The sequence below is a fragment of the Stigmatopora argus genome, chromosome 6 (assembly GCF_051989625.1).
Source record: "Stigmatopora argus isolate UIUO_Sarg chromosome 6, RoL_Sarg_1.0, whole genome shotgun sequence".
NCBI lineage: Eukaryota > Metazoa > Chordata > Actinopteri > Syngnathiformes > Syngnathidae > Stigmatopora > Stigmatopora argus.
Genome location: NC_135392.1, coordinates 4,879,597 through 4,893,877, shown reverse-complemented (window position 1 = coordinate 4,893,877; position 14,281 = coordinate 4,879,597). Strand labels below are relative to the sequence as shown.

The 14,281-nt window shown below is 40.4% G+C and overlaps 2 protein-coding genes across 6 annotated transcripts; both read right to left on the bottom strand.

Moving 5' to 3' along the window:
* Positions 1–33: 33 nt before the first annotated feature.
* LOC144075570 (protein SSUH2 homolog) lies at positions 34–7,793 on the bottom strand. 2 transcript variants are annotated; one of them, XM_077602746.1, is made up of 12 exons: positions 7,687–7,793; positions 5,838–5,915; positions 5,671–5,743; positions 5,477–5,606; positions 5,126–5,186; positions 4,855–4,976; positions 4,022–4,084; positions 3,835–3,914; positions 3,671–3,763; positions 2,462–2,567; positions 2,294–2,401; positions 34–1,822 (listed from the first exon to the last, which is right to left on the bottom strand). In XM_077602746.1, the coding sequence occupies exons 2-12, from the start codon at positions 5,872–5,874 to the stop codon at positions 1,682–1,684; spliced, it is 1,014 nt and encodes a 337-aa protein (XP_077458872.1). In that variant the 5' UTR covers positions 5,875–5,915; positions 7,687–7,793; the 3' UTR covers positions 34–1,681. The 2 variants fall into 2 exon arrangements, with proteins under 2 accessions (XP_077458872.1, XP_077458871.1); XM_077602745.1 differs by lacking the exon at positions 7,687–7,793 and adding an exon at positions 6,963–7,100.
* Positions 7,794–7,826: 33 nt separating this feature from the next.
* LOC144075571 (GTP-binding protein REM 1-like) lies at positions 7,827–13,995 on the bottom strand. Of its 4 annotated transcripts, XM_077602749.1 has the most exons (6): positions 13,340–13,995; positions 13,223–13,261; positions 11,875–12,191; positions 11,006–11,088; positions 10,743–10,932; positions 7,827–8,915 (listed from the first exon to the last, which is right to left on the bottom strand). In XM_077602749.1, exons 3-6 carry the CDS (start codon positions 12,155–12,157, stop codon positions 8,653–8,655), a joined length of 819 nt encoding a protein of 272 aa, XP_077458875.1. In that variant the 5' UTR covers positions 12,158–12,191; positions 13,223–13,261; positions 13,340–13,995; the 3' UTR covers positions 7,827–8,652. The 4 variants fall into 4 exon arrangements, with proteins under 4 accessions (XP_077458875.1, XP_077458874.1, XP_077458873.1 ...); XM_077602748.1 differs by having other exon boundaries at positions 13,223–13,995; XM_077602747.1 differs by lacking the exon at positions 13,223–13,261.
* Between the last annotated feature and the right edge of the window lie 286 nt (positions 13,996–14,281).

Sequence of the window (14,281 nt, the reverse complement as noted above, 5' to 3'; positions counted from 1 at the left end):
GGACAAAATAAGGGTTGCCAAAACCAGACAGTATTTTCAATTTTTTCTTTTACAGTTTAATTCTTAGAGAAATACTGAATAAGCGTGTGTATAACAAAAAAGTAGAATTCGCACATTGCAATATGTCAGCAAGCTTTATTTGACCATATGTGATTTTATATTTATTTTTTTTAAGTCAAATTTTGAATGCTTTATGTTATATGTTAATGTATTTTGTCCACATGCCTTCTTGATTGTTATACTAAACATTTCTATATATTTGGTGGACTAGATTAGATGACTAATGATGTAAAAATGTCATAATAGCAAAATGAAAACGCTAAGTGTTAATTCGTTTTATAATAGAGAATACAGCAACATTGCTAGATAAATGGATAGATGACAATTCATAACATTTTTTCCCCTTGCCACGCTCCTTAATTATCCAAATAATTTTGAGAAGGAAAAGTGCAAGTGACAGTTTATACGTTTTCACACTAAACACCATAAGAGCACGTTACTAGCCGTTAAGTCACAATTCATCTAGTCATCATTTCCTCCGTTTGGTTAGTTTATCTCTAAACGTGTTTATTTGCATGCAAAAGTCAATATGTCACAGGATAAGCAATGACGGACATGTAAATACGGATTACTGATAAACACTTTTTTTCCAGTCTGTTTGTATTGGACTTCAAATTAAAAGCGGAAGCAGATATGAGGTAATTATGCCAAAAAATGGCAATAATGTAAAAAAATGGCAATATTTGGACATCTGGTTAGTGGTTTAACACCCGAGGCACGACGTGATGCCGTACAATCAAAATGTTATCAAAAATATCACTAGACGAACGTAAACCCAACCCAAAAAAGTAAATATATATTTTTCTCGCACTATTATGATGCAGTTAAATGTTATAAGTGCTATAAATGAAATGTAAATAATCCTAAAAACATTCATTAAAGTGGTCAATGCTGGATCCTATTTTTCACAACAATAACTTGCTATGATGCAAAAAAGCTTTAGTTTATTTACTCCCCTGAAATACTATATGTATATATTTCAATCTTTAATCATTTACTTATACAATTATGACATTTTAAACATTTTTACGGTACTCATTGAATTCCTTTGCTGCCATGGCATTGAAACATGATTTTGGTTTAATAATTAATATGTATTTTATAATATGCCTATATAAGTGATTTTAAATGTTAACAATAACATTCCAATAATGCCATTTTTGGTCAAGTTTTGAGTGGAAAACATTGTTTTAATCCACTCTAAATTGTAATATTTATTTTTAATTATAGTGTAAAACATGATATATTATTTATGATTTATCTTTTTTGTACATGACAATGATTACAAATTACAGTATTATTCAGAATCCAATTTTATGCTTTAATTGCCTTACTCTTAATTGTATAATTTCTTTTAATAATAGTTTAAAACATAATTAATTTATAATTTGATGTTTTTAAAATGACAGTATCCAATTTTCTGCTTAAATTGGCCCAAAAATCCTTCGAAAACGTCCGAATTTTTCTAATCATATGAATTTCTCATTAAGTAAATGTAATATTTTGAGCCTACTTCCAGCATTCACCAGCCGAATCTGCCCACATTTTGTCTCAAACGAAGGCCACGGAGGGCAGAAGAAGAAGAAGAAGAAGAAAGGGGAGGAGTCTGGGCACTTCCCGTCTAGAGGATGACGCAACAGCATTTGGCGGGGTAGTTGTCGGCACTGACTTGCTGCTCGTTGCCAAACACGTAAAACACGTGAGAGTCGCCTTTCCACTTGTAATTCACTTTGGAGATTGGAATCAACTCCACCGTCTGCCTCTGCGCGTGCAAACAAAAACACACACGTGTTACCCAAACAAAAGCCACACAAACTAAGAACATGCAAACACACAAATGCCAACGGAACACTAAAACACCATGAACGCAAATCAACTGTACACATGGATAACAAATAAACACTTACACGCTCACAAAGCCACAAATTGTATTTATTTATTAACTTATTTATGTGCGTATTTATTTATATCTAAGGTGTCTTTAGCTGTGTCTGTATTCTCACCCTAATATGCAAGAAATTGTAAAATTCAATGATTTTAAGGGTGTGGCTTATACGCGGAGGCAGCTAATATGCGAGAAAATACAGTAAATCTATACAAAATGTACACGCAAAAAGCTCACAATAAACACAAAAGTATGCAACCTTAAACAGAGGTAACTGATTAGCTGCCATTGACAGTTAAAGACTCAAATGGAGCAGCATTCATTTGCATTTGTAACGCAATGATGTACCTGCTGCAGGATCCTGGAGTTCTGGGCGTACTTGGCCTGGTGCTCCCTCACCAGGCGCGCCGACGCCTCGCCGATGGCCGGGTTGGGGAAGCCCATCAGCGGGTAAACCTGAGACGACAGACATAAACGACGAGCCCTCTCACGGCACTCGTCTCAAACGGAACGTACCAGGTAGTCGTTGTTCTTGAAGAGCTCCTTGCCGCTAACGGAGTCCAGCTCGTCCACTTTCAAGCCGCTGTTCTGCTCCACCGTGTGATCTTCCACGTTGTTCGTCCTGGACACGTCAACATAATACGGAGAGTCCTGGGGTAAAGATGTTCTGGACCAATGGCATCTGGATTTTACTTCCTGCTTAGCTAGCGTATACAGGCTTCTTCATGAACTTTTTAAGCCACCTGCCCATAGGACAGGTAACTTCATATTACCTGCCCTAATTTATAATGTAATACCAAACACAGATACAGTGGTACCTTGACATACGAGTGCCCCGACATACGAGCAATTTGAGATACGAGTAAAATTTCGGGCAAATATTTATCTTGAGATATAAGACAAATTTTGATATACGAGCAGACAGCGAATGCGAGAGGCTGCTCATAAGAACATCATGGCCACTGTCTCTCTCCCCGTAACTCCCTCGTGTAATGTCTCTGGTTGCAACTCCCTCTTTGTAATGTCGCTGCGAGCACTGGGCGGAGCGTTGCATTTTTTCAGTGTTTTTTTCTTCCCGTTAGTCAGTGCGAATGGCGTATATAGTACTTCTCGTTGGCAAGTGGTCGTGCGTTATCCTATCGTGAGGACATTTGTGTGCATCATTTTGGGAATATTTTGAAGGGAATAGAACAGCAAACAACCCTCGATAGGTTGCATCTGAAAGTCAGGGAGGAGGCGGGGCAAATAGAGCCAAGAAATGTATCAAAATGTCAAACAAAATTGGAATTAAGTTTAGTGTAAAGTTAGATTAAACTTATTTTTCAGTGTGTCTGCATCGTAATCCAAGTTCATTTAAATTTCTTTATGTTATATTACGAGTGCGAATGTTTTCTGCTATTAATTATTTTTTTTAAGTTCATAAAAATGTGAAAATCCATGCTGAAACTCGTAAGCGGAAGCCACTCTTGCTACTAGGACTGAAAAAAAAGGTACTTATAATAGGGGTGACTGCGATTTTTCGATTATTGCGGCCATGTTTGGTGCACATCAACCGCGATATTCGAGGGATTACTGTATTCGTTGCAAAATGACCACGCCTTTAAGGAAACGTACACAAAAAATTCGCACCGGCAGAGGACGAAAATGGCACAAAATGGCCGCCCTTAGCGGGAAACAAAAAAGACCACGCGATGGTGACGATGCTAATTGGGAACGACGACTCACCATTCCACCTTGAGCTGGATGAAAGTCAGCAATTGGCGCTTCCCTTTGCACGTCTCGCAGTTCTCGTAGCCCTTGGCGTTGCACTCTCTGCACCTGTTGACGTCACGCCACGTCATTGGCAAACGGCTATCCGAGAGAAGGTCACCGTCGGCGTCGTGCAGTACTTTTCTTTGCCCGTAGCGTTGCAGTGGGAGCAGTCCTGGTCGTTATTGGTGCCTTTGCCGTTACACACCCAGCACGATTTCTGAAAATCAACAAACGGGTTCGTTTTCAGGCAAGGGGACGGACGTCCAATCGTTTGGAAGCTGTGAATTGAACTGGGTTTAAAATATTAGCATATTTTTCACTTACATTCCCGCTTCCTTTGCACTCCTTACAAGGTTTCTTGCCCGTTGCGGTGCAGTCGTGACAATCCTACACACATTTGACAAAGATCGAATATAGTGCGATATGATCGATAAACGATATCACGACAAAACAGAATTTTCTCCTTTTGAGTAATGCATGCAAGACAATTGAAAATAGCAACACACTATTCATTTCAATAACAAAATGGATTCAAATATTATGAATGCTATGCTAGCTATAAGTCTTAAATGTCCAAACCACTTGTCAAAAGTCTTAGCTAATTAGCTTTGAGCTAAAATATGTATGCTACAGTGCTACGTCTCTTTACACTGGATTGTTTTATCTTGCAGTTTGATACATTTATCATTCATGTCAGGTCAAATAATCTCAATTCATAAATAAAGTCAGTGGAGGAAAATGTCATAATTGTTGTATTACTTCTAAACAAATAATAAAAAATATATTACTGTATTTTCTGGACTACAAGTCGCACTTTTTTTTTCATCGTTGGGAATTAATGCTCAAGTGAAACTTTTTCTCTTTGACCACCAGAAGCCTGTTTTTAAGCTATAGCTTTCCCAAAAAGTGTAAATGTTACAAAAACGTAACTATTTTTACTTGAATGTATGGTTGTCCTTGGTTTCTGATCAAGTGCAAAATGTCCTCCCAAAAATGCGACTTATGCTCCAGTGCGACGTATATACTTTTTGTTTCCTTTGCATTGTACATTATTTGGCCAGTGCGACTTATAGTCCACAAAATACGGCATATGCTAAAATAAAACAACCATCTTTTCCATATCACGCAGGCGTGTAGCAAAAAAAAAGCACACATACCTTCACAGAGGACGTGTAGGGCACGCGGATCAGCTCCGTGTGATTGGTGAAGAGATTAGGGGGTGTGGCCTGAATCTCCCAAGGTCGGGGCGCCGTTTGGGTGTAGAAATCCGGCATCTCACCTGCTCGTTCATACATGTCAATATAACGGTTTGCCATGTGTGCGTGCATGTATGTATGTATGTGTGTGTGTGTGTGTGTGTGTGTGTGTGTGTGTGTGTGTGTGTGTGTGTGTGTGTGTGTGTGTGTGTGTGTGTGTGTGTGTGTGTACCATCATGAGGTTTGTGTCCCCACTCGGTTGATCTGGACTCGGTAAATGTCTCCAATCGATACTATTGGACACAAAGATTAGCTTTCTTATAATATTTGGGTTAATCTGCAAGGAATGGCTTTCCCCAAAGGTCACTTTAGGTTGATTTACACAATAAATTTTGGAAAGTTGGTCAAAATATCAGGTCAGGAAGTCAAAAGTAAAGGATATAGAAAAGGAAGTTGTATAAAAATAGTGGGACAGTCAATGAAAAGTGAAGAGTGCAGAAAATGTTGGACATTGGAAATAAAAAAATATTGGGACATGGAGTGAAAAGTGATGATAAGACGGTAAATTTGCATTTTTAGTCACCCTGTAAGTGTTGAAGGGCTCCATCTGCGTGATGACGCCGTCTGTGGTGGGCGCTTTCCTGTAGCAGCAATTGGACGAGGCAAAGCTCTGGAACGCCTCGCGGGCCGCGTCCTCCGACAACGACGGAATACTAAAACCAACAAATGTGTTCGGATTTAAATATTTCTTGTTTTTAACGTGCAAACAGCTCTCACCTCCAGTCCTCGGGCTCGAGGCCCGGTTGGGGCGGGGCCACCGGCTCAGCGGGTGCAGGGGGTGGCAGGAAACCTGAACACGTGCAAAAAAAATTCCTGGATTTTAGAGGCTGGCGCTACAAAATGGACGACATTTAAATAAAACAACAAAAATTTGGCCATCTCACCTCCGCCGCCTTGGCCCATGCCTTCGTAACCGGGCATGTTGTTGAATGGGTCAGTGGGCGTGGCCAAGGGTGGGTACACTGAAACGCAAAAAGACATCAACTTGTAGACGTCCAATTCTTATGATGAGGGAGGGTGGCAGACACTTCAAACTTCATTTGAACGTCAATGCATCCATTTTAAAGGAAAAGTTGCCTGTACCAACATGGCTGCCCTGAGCCTAATTGGTAGGGGGTAGATGATTTCATACTTCTGCGTTGAATTGAAACGTTCATCACTCATCACTAGACATCCAATCCGTTTGAAGTGGGAGATAACAAATAATCATTCATAATGAAAAAAAGATGTATAAAAATATACCATGCCGTTTTTAACCAAATAAAAATTGTCAGTTTTTTTAAAGGAATTAGAAAAACAGTCAAAGATAACAGATTGATATATGCCATTTAAAAAAAAGACATGGGGAATAAAAAAATAAATTTAAATGAATGAATTGACTAATACGTTAGAGATAACCACAACACAAAAACAAAAAAAATTCCGTTTCATTTTTTACTCTGGGAATTTAGTGGTCTCCTTACTTAGCTCAAGCTAATGCTAATGCTAACGCAAAACAAATGCACAATATAAATTAGCCCCCTTTTTGGGGAATCCTTGATGCAGCCGGGATTCTTTTTCCCGTCACCCCATTTGAAACCCTTGATGTATATAAAAATAACTAAACACATAAAGAAAAGGAACTTGTTGGTCAAATAAAGCAATGAACGAAAGCGTCGGGTTTCACAATTAGTGTTCCCGTTACTGTTAAGACATTCAAGCCGTGTGCAAATTCCTTCCTTGCACGCACACGCCCGCAGCTGTTTTCGCCCCCCTACTCCTTAAATACCAAATCCAGCCATTGACGGCGACAGGCGTCCAATCCAATTCGGCTATACTCTCAGGCAAAACGGATTGGACGTGTGTCGCCGTGATTTAACATGTAAGAAGCAATGCATGCACTTCACGTGAGTTAATCTTAAAGAAGCAGACTGATCTGGAGTCAGCAATAAAGTGGGCGGTGTCTACGTTTAACTTTCTCTTCTTTTGTGGAACTTGTTATCGCGCGGGTCGCGGGTTCAATTCCTTACCTGCGCTGTTCATCCCGTTCGTGAGGAAATTTGCAGTAATTTGGGAGAAAAATGAGATTTGTCAGATGCGCTCAACCTCGCCGCGTGCGATTCTTAGTAGTAAAGTTGGCATGAAGCCATTGTCAGTTTCCGCTGGGCTTATCAAAACAAAAGGGAGTACAATTAGTAAGAGGTAATTCGCCTTAGCTAAATGGTTGGAAATGACGTTTGTGCTCGTAAAAATGTGCAATGAAAACAGCAAAAATGAATTTTGTGGTTGAAAATAATTTTACGCTTGCAAGATGATTGATTTTTTTATGTCATGTATTTAGAAGACGGAATAATAGAATGAATTTTCATGGTGAATATGACAATTAATGAATGAATAAAACAAATCAATATATTTCTGGCTCAATAAAATCTGTTGTTTTAGTTTTTAATGTTGAGTTGTCAAAAGTAGACAACTTGATATTGCATTTTTTTGTTTTATTTTGAATTGTATTATTTTTTTGGTGAACATTGAGCATTTTTTTTCTATTTTAATTGACCCAATGCAAAATATTGCTTCAATAATGTCGATTTTTATATTTATCACAAATCAGAAAATGTAGAAGAAAATGTTTATGTTTAATGTGAAATTAAAATTTAAAAACATGCTTTGTGGTCAATAATTATATGTATTTATCTATCTATTTATGTTATATTTCAGTATTGGGTACATATGGCAACAAAAACAAGCGCTCACCCAGACCTTTACTTTGAAGAGCTTCACTATTTTTCCTCCTGTGCTAATTTAGGCAAGAGGGGTCGCCAACGCCCATCTGAAATTAATTAGCCGAGAAAACTCCGACATTCCAATCTTCTCCGTTTTATTGTGAAATTTGCATCAACAAGGTGACGGAGGGAAGGAATTTACCGTCCTAAAGGCACAAATAAAAACATCAGGATTATTCAACATTGTGAAAAATGTTTTAACGTGTAGCAATGCGGTTTATAGAAGTACCTGTGAGCTGCCAGCAGATGGAGCCAAACGGTAGATCATGTTTTAGTGCTGTCAAATCCATTTTGGCTGGGACGACTGGAAGCGATCGTGATGCTCGATGCCAGTCGTCCCACTTCAAAGGGCCACCAGAGGGAGCTATATAGCGAATGATGACGACTCGTTCTGTTTCTCTTTAGTTTGAAGTATGCAATTTATAGATATTTATACTATTTTAATGTAATGTTAGGGGTTTGTTTGGCAGCCCTCCAATCAAAATGGCTTGTCGGGGAGAAAGGGTTAATTTAGCACAACCGGCGGAGGATGTTTACACGCGGCTCGGCCCAAGTGGGCGTTTGCGTGTCATCCGGGTCGGCTCCAGTCGGTACTGCATTCTTTCCATTACAAATCAACGTTGGACACCCGTCATCCATCTACTTTTGTGTATATTGGAGTGTGTGGAAAGAGTGTGCGCCAGGGTGAAACAAAGTACAAAAGGGTGACTTTTTCTTCTTCTTTTTTTCTCCAGTAAATGAATACAACTGCCGGAGCGCTGTCGGCCATGCTAGCCACAAAAAAAAACGAGCTCATTTCTAACAGCTTAACCCAAGTTTGAAGGCCTTGTCCCTGTTTGAAATCTTATACTTGAAAACCTAACCTGTTTTTAAAGAGGTTGAAAATTCGCTCTCTTTTTGAACGTCCATTTTGTTCGCTTGGAAGGTCCGTCCCCCCTCAGAGGACCCCCAGGTCGTGGCAGCTCTTGGATCGGACTTTGACGGCCAAGCGGGGGTGACGGCGGTGGCGCGCCACCAGGCGGTCCAGGAAACGCCGAGCCTTCTGGGCCAGGCTCTCCGGGCGCAGGAGGGACGAGGGCGGGCGGCGGCCTCGGCGGATCTGCCGCACCGCGCCTTCCAACAGCTGGCTCACGTTGTGCTGCAGGGCCGCCGACGTCTCGATGAACTTGCAGTCCAAGGCCGCCGCGCACGCTCGGCCCTCTGGGAGAAAAAAGGAAAACATTAAAAATAACGCCTTCGCTGCCGTTGACGGCGTCCAATTCGTTTGTCCCGGAGGGCTGGCAAGAGTACAACTGGGGTGGACTTCCGTTGCCGCTAATGACTATAAAAAAATATGCATTTGGAGAAATATGAAACTGAGTAGAATTTTAAAACATTTATTTTGCAAATGAAATTGATAAATATAGTAAAAAATAAAGAATTTCAAAATTTGTGGGTAAATTGGGGAAAATAAAAGTACATTTATATCCATTCATTATTGAAACATCAGTACTATGGTTGAACAACATATGGCCTTCGGCGTATCATTTTCACCTCCCATAGAGGAGTCTACACAAGAAAAAAAAGGTTTTATAGCAGTCAAAACGGTTATTTTTAAACATTAATTCAGTGCCCCGCGTTTGAGTATAAGCTTTACGGATAATGAATACAGTGGTACCTCGTCATACGACCGTTCGTCATACGGAATGCTCGTCTTACGGGGGAAATTTCGATCGAATAATTCGCCCGTGATGCGGTCAAAGTTTCGTGATGCGACCAAGCCAGGTGGCCATGGCATTTTTTTTGGCATATCTTTCGTGTATAACAATATTTACGAGCACCGGATGAGCTATTCAGACCAGGAAACGCACAACGCGCATGCGCGGTGAAAAGAGGGCTTTCTGGGTAATGAAGTATACTCGTGCTCGCAAAAGTATCCCCGGTAGCAACTCTATCGTAGGCGCCGTTCGATGGGACGCGAACACAGATGCTACAAGCTAAAAGGAGCCGCTAGCCAGCGCCCCTGTAGCTCCCATGAGAAATCCGACTCGGATCGCTGCCGCCTGTGCGACGAGGAAACAGAGTCGTCTGAACACTTATGGCTCCGCTGTCCGGCCTTAATGACCGAACGCTACCATCGCGGCTTGGGCAACTCCCTGGATGAACTTATCCGTGTTCCAGTGGCAGCCCTAGCGCTGCTGAGGGTAATCCTCAGGCGCCTGAGGTGAAAAAGAAGAAGAAGAAGATGAGCAGCGGGGCGATCGCTGATAAGACTGCTTGCTGCTCGTTGGCAAGTGGTCGTGCGTTCTCCGATTGTGAGGACATTTGTGTGCATCATTTTCGGAATATTTTGAAGGGAATAGTACGACAGCAAACAGCCCATCGATAGCGAACGTGAGGGTGGAGTGTTTGTTCTGTTTACGAGTGCCTTGTGTGGAGGAAAAAAAAAAACAAAGCCCCTCTCCCCTCGGCGAAATCCGGCCAATTTTAGTTAGATTAAACACTTTATTTCTATTAAACCACTCGTTATTTATTACTTTGTCAATATATGGCGAATTATAAGAAATAAAACATTTTTTTTCAATCCAATATCCTGTTTCTGGTGTTTTTTTCAGAGAGTTGGAACGAATTAAATTGTTTCCCATTCATTTCAATGGGAAACTTTACCTCGAGTTACGAGTAACTTGTCATACGAGCTCAGTCCCGGAACGGATTAAGCTCGTATCTCGAGGTACCACTGTACATTCAAAGGAAGAATCCTATTTTGTTTGTTTGGGGAGTAAAATGGATATGGAATTTGAGATGAGAAACAGCGCCCTCCTGCGTCCAAGCGCGATTTGCCACCTCAGCACACACTATTGTGCAGTTATTTCAGGGCGGCTTGTTGCTGTTTACTAGTGGACGGGAGTGGAAGTGCAGTTAGCTATTGTTCATTTCACGTGTAAAGATAAATTTAGATGGATTTTGAATGGATATGAGAATTGCGAAACGCGATATATCATATAATTTATTTAAAAAAATTAAAGAATGCCTTTGATACATACATACCTTCCACGCCGACCTCTCTGGAACGCACCAGGTCGCTCTTGTTGCCCACCAGGATGACCGGAATGTCGTCGGACTGCCGTCGCCGCCTCAGGGCGTCGCCGAGCTCGGCGGCCGCGTCGAAGCTGCGCCGATCGCTCACCGCGTACACGATGACGTACGCGTCGCCCGGCGTCGGACACGCTTCGCCATCCTGAGGAAAAAAAGAAAAAAAAAGTCATCCGCGCCAAAGTCCGTTTCCATCCTTCCGACAAATGGTCTCTCACCGTTTGTTGGTCCGTCCACGTGTCCGTCACCACCAACGCGGCTTCCTCGCCGTCCACGGCGAGCGTCCGTTCGTACGTCTCTTCTGAAAAAGGCAGGAGGGGGAAAAAAAGGGTGAGCCTGGCTAGCGTGGAGTCGATCGTTTGATACGCTCGCCATCGGCGGACGGTCCGTCGATGAGGTCGTTCAAAGTCAAAGCGGACGCGCCGGGATTGATCCGACGCCATTGACGTGGCGGCAAAGTCGTTTCTTCTCTGATAAAAACAATTGGCGATCAGATTTGAAGGCGAAGAGCAAAAAGGAGGAGACAGGAAAACAAGTTTTGCTGGGAATTAACATTTGGCAAAACGGATTTCAACTTGATTTGTTGGTGTTTGGGAAATTTTGGTCAACTTTGATTTGAACTAGAATTAAAACTTTAAATTTGATTAATTGAAGACTTTTTTTGGATATTTGAAAAAAAAAACGTGCATAAAGCTGTTTTTCAGATAACAAAAACATTTGTACATTTCACTTTTTTATGTCGTTAAAAATACAGTTTACACTTTTATATTACGGTAAAATTTTCCACATTACTAATAAAACAGATTAAAAAAAATTCTGCCCATTAAAAATTGATTGCCATTAAATCTGTTTGCGTGATTGAAAAAAAAATTAGATTATACAATGTTATGCTCATAAAAAACACTAATCTTGTCAAATTTCTTTTCCTGGCTCCAAGAATGACATACATTTTATTAATTGAAGTTGACATAGCTAATACAAATAAAAAAATGACCGTATTTTCCGGACTATAAGTTGCATTTTTTTGAGCGACAAACATCTACTAGCGATACAAACGTTCAAAAAAATTTCTATCGAGTTAACTCACCTCCCGGTTGTTCGTCTTTCTCGCCGAGGCCCGCCAAGATGGCCGCCAGGCTGCTCTTGCCCACTCCGCGGTCGCCCATTAACACCAGCCTGTAGACGCCGTCCGAGTCGGCCCGAGAATCGTCGTCGTCGGCGTCCGAGTCGGAGCTCCATTGCGCCTGGTAGCGGGGGGGCTTCACCCCCGGCTGGTAGGAGGCCGACTGGCCCAACGGAGGGTGTCCGCGCTGGGGGTGCCGTTGCCGCCCACTTGGGACGTCCTTTTCCCGCTGGATCTTGACGCTCATGTTGCTACTGTGATGCCATTAAAAGCGTTTGGGCCTTAGCGACAGTGAGAGAGACGTTTACCAAAATATTGTACGGGACAGATTTGAAAACTCGACGTTATGCTAAATAAAGAAAATTTTCACTAGGCAAATGTACACTTTGCATCCTGCAAACATTGTTTTGATGGTTATTAAAAACTGTACGCTAGCTTAGGGCGACACAGATTTTTTTGACGTTATGTAACAGTCTTTAGTTAGAAGCTAAGTAAGACAATTTTCACAAAGTTCTACAAACATCATTAAAATTAAGTTTTTAAATTTAAACTTTATGTTAGCTTAGCATGACACTGCTTTTTTGCCGTTATGCTAACAGTTAGCAGTCTTTGGTTAGCAGTAACTAAAGACAATTTTCACAAAGTTCTACAAACACCGTTTAAATTTAAAGAGCACGTTATCTTAGTGCGACACTGCTTTTTTTGACGTTATGCTAACAGTTAGCAGCTAAGTCAACACAATTTTCACAAAGTTCTACAAACACCATTTAAATGAAGTGTTTAAATTTAAACGGTACATTAGCTTAGCGCGACACTACTTTTTTGACATTATGCTACCAGTTAGCAGTCTTTACTTTGCAGCTAACTAAACACAATTTACACAGAGTTCTACAAACACCGTTTAAATTAAGTGTTTAATTTTTTTTATTACGTTGCACGATTTTCGTATCGATTTAAAATCAATCTTTACACGTTTTTGGTGGAAATAACTATGGGTGGGCGCACTAACACTCACGTCCACTAGTTAACCGCCCCTAGCCACACGAGGGTGCTGTTTCTAAGTTCAAGTTTCATATCAAACCCTTTAACATGTTTTTTTGGATAATTATTCAGCATCCTGCATTTAATTAGCTTTGGAGTAAAGCTAAAAAAAAATGAAAATCCTACAATAAAGCCAATTTGTTCAAACATAAAATATGTTTACCCTTGAACAAGCTTTCAGAAAAAAATGGATTTAAACAGACTTTAATGTCCAATTGTATTTGCTTGTATCGGGATCGAATTGAATTGTGAATGGTGATACAAATCTTACTGGCAGATAGGAGTCAATAGACGTCCCTCTATTGGATGTCTATTGCCGTCAATGAAAGTGAAGGAGAGAAATTAGAGGTTAGTAACTTTGCACATTATTTGTAAAGTAGTAACATACCAGAAGGTGGGCGAAGAATCTCCCCGCTCGCCGCTGCCGTCGCCGCTAACGCTAACGCAAAGCCACCCTGACCCGCAAAGTTCCACAACAGCTTTAAAAATTCACACACACGCCGCCCTCCATGTGTGTGTGTGTGTGACAGCAGAGGAGAAGCAGATAGTGCGAGGGGGGAGTGTGTTCGTGTGTGTGTTTAACAGTGTTGGAAAAATGTTGGTCACTTCCTGTGACAACAAAAACAACCACCAAAAAAAAAAGCGGTCAGGAGGGATTTGTTGACATGTTCCATATTAATTGCGAACATGTTTTTTTTTTTTGGTTTTTACGGCGGGATCGCATTCAAGCGAGGTCCTATGGTGGGAAAATTGCTTCATGTTTGGAAATGAATAGCACATGTCATCGTGTCTCAGGGTGGCCATTTTAATTTGTTGACCACATTTTGTTTCATGGCAAATATTGTTCATGTTAAAAAGCTTTCAATTAAAAAATGATTTTTAAATATTATTGCTCTATTTTATTTTCCTTTTTAAAATATACTTGTAATAAAGAATGAAAAATTAAAACTATATTTAAATGCAAAAAAAGGCCAGTCAATATTCTTTAAGTTATTCTAAAATAGAAAGTAAAAGGATGTTATTTTTTTAATTTATGTAATATTTTTTTAATAACAAAAAAGGGCAAGAAAAAAACAAGAACAATAAATATTCTTGTGAGAAGTCCTTATGAACGCAAAAAAAATTCGTAAAAGACCAAAACGGCAGCCCGTGATTGGATGACCCGAAAATGCCACAAAAGGAACAGGAAGTGACCGAAAGTCTACAAAAACGTTGTATTTTTTTCATCATATCATAGCATTTGTATTGAATTTCTTAATTTGTTAGCGGATGTATTTTTCACGACATTATTTTATTCATGTCAGTCCATAAAATATGAATATAGCCTTGC